This window comes from Calidris pugnax, unplaced genomic scaffold, assembly GCF_001431845.1.
Source record: "Calidris pugnax isolate Ruff unplaced genomic scaffold, ASM143184v1 scaffold273, whole genome shotgun sequence".
Taxonomy (NCBI): Eukaryota; Metazoa; Chordata; class Aves; order Charadriiformes; family Scolopacidae; genus Calidris; species Calidris pugnax.
The window spans coordinates 5,714,388-5,716,255 of record NW_015094508.1 but is presented as its reverse complement, the minus strand read 5'-3'; the positions used below and the strand labels follow the sequence as shown (position 1 = coordinate 5,716,255).

The window sequence follows — 1,868 nt, the reverse complement described above, 5'->3', positions numbered from 1 at the left end:
CCCCGCCGCTGCCGAACACAGATCCCTATCCCCCGGCCGCAGCGCTCCACAAATGGCGGATACCCCTCCCTTCCCGCCCCTTGTGCAGAGGCGCCTGCGCCCGGCGCCTGCGCACTGCCAGCGGGCGGCCTCCCCTCCCGTCCCCGTCCCCTCCCGCAGCGGCGGCCGGCCGGTGGCGGAGGATGAGGTGCCCGCGCCGCGGGGGAGGCGGGCCGCGCCGCGCCTGAGCGCTCGCAGCCCTCCCCTGCGAGGCTCTCCCACCCCCGGCATGGAGGAGAAGTACAGCGGGCAGGCCTTGGCCGGCGGCGGCGTGCTGGGGCCCGTGGATGTGCCCAGCGCCCGGTAACGGCGGCGGGGGGAATGGGAGGGAGCGGCCCCTCCCCTAGGCGAGGGGGGACACCGGCCAGCCCCGCTGAGGCGGGGGGGGGCTGCCCGTCGCTCTCCGTCCTTCTGGGGAGCGGCGGGAATCGCCCTTCAGCCTTCCGGGAGCGGCGGCCTCCGCCTGAGGCGCAGGGCCGGCGGGGAGGAGGCGGGCCCGGCGGCCGGGCCTGGCCTGGGCCTGGGCCGTGTGCGTGGCCGCAGGTGGGAACTGCCCGCTCTCCTTTCGCAGGCTGACCCGCTACATCGTGCTGCTGTGCTTCACCAAGTTCCTGAAGGCCGTGGGGCTGTTCGAAGCTTACGACCTTCTGAAGGCGGTCCACCTCGTGCAGTTTATCTTTATAGTGCAGCTGGGGTGAGTGCGCAGGGGGTGAAGCCTCGCCCACCGCCGTTACAGCATGCTTTGTCTACGGCATTCTGTGTCAGCATCCAGCTTACACCCTGCAGTGTGTTACTATAGGTTAGTCGCGGAGGAGAAGGCATAGCAGTGGATCCAGGAGATGTCTTTGTGCATAGGAGTGGTTTTCCTTCATATCTCTGCTAACTGTAATTTCAGAATCACAGAATATCTCAAGTTGGAAGGGTCCCACATAAGGATCATCAGGTCCAACTCCCTGCTCCTCGCAGGACTACCTAAAACTAAAGTGTATGATTAAGAACGTCATTTAAGCACTCCCCAACTCTTGACAGTCTTGATACCATGACCAGTTCTCTGGGTAGCCTGTGTTCCAGTGGTTATGTGTTTGTCACCGACAGCGAGACCCCACCTGGAGTCCTGCATCCAGCCCTGGGACCCCCAACGAACGAAGGCCATAGACGCTTTCGATTGAGTCCTGAGGGCCATGAAGATGCTCAGAGGGCTGGAGCACCTTTCCCATGGAGACAGGCTGAGAGAGTTTGGGTTGTTCAGCTTGGAGACGGCTCAGAGGAGAACATATTCCAACCTTCCAGTACCTGAAGGGTGCCTACAGGAGCTCTTTCCCAATGACTGCAGTAGAGGACAAGGGTTAAGTTTTAAAACTGCAAAAGGGTAGATTTATATTAGGAAGGAATTCTTTACTGTGAGGGTGGTGAGGCACTGGAACAGGCTGCCCACAGAAGCTGTGGATGCCCCATCTGTGGAGTGTTTAAGGCCTCTGGAGTGGATGGAGCTTTGAGCAACCTGGTGTAGCGGGAGGTGTCCCTGCCTATGGCAGGGGGCTTGGAACTCGACAATCTTTAAGGTCCCTTCCAACCTAAACCATTCTATGATCCTATTACCACTTTTAACGCCCAGTTTCACTTGCCACCCGCTCGCCTGTACCCAGGCTCCCCAGAGCCACGCCACCAGCCTCACAGCGACACGTACCAGCAGCCGCCGCTCACTTAACTGGGGATGGGGGGGGGACGGTTCTCTACGAAACAACACCGTGCCAAACCACAATGTCTCTGTTCCCACCGCACACCCAGGCAGGCACAACGCAGGGCCCACAGCAAACACCCGCCCCCCC

The 1,868-nt window shown here is 61.5% G+C and overlaps 1 protein-coding gene across 4 annotated transcripts in view; it reads left to right on the top strand.

The window, feature by feature from the left end:
* SLC30A5 (solute carrier family 30 (zinc transporter), member 5) overlaps window positions 1-1,868 on the top strand; it is a 28,891-nt gene that overhangs the window by 5,592 nt on the left and 21,431 nt on the right. For 3 of the 4 annotated variants that reach the window (XM_014964963.1, XM_014964962.1, XM_014964961.1), the window contains one exon: window positions 611-733. Coding sequence is in view for 2 of the 4 variants with exons in the window: in XM_014964961.1 (XP_014820447.1) it covers window positions 611-733 (123 nt within the window). In the remaining 2 variants the exon portion in view is untranslated. Of the gene's footprint in view, window positions 1-105; window positions 343-610; window positions 734-1,868 lie in introns of those variants that run through there. The other variant, XM_014964960.1, reaches the window with a different exon arrangement.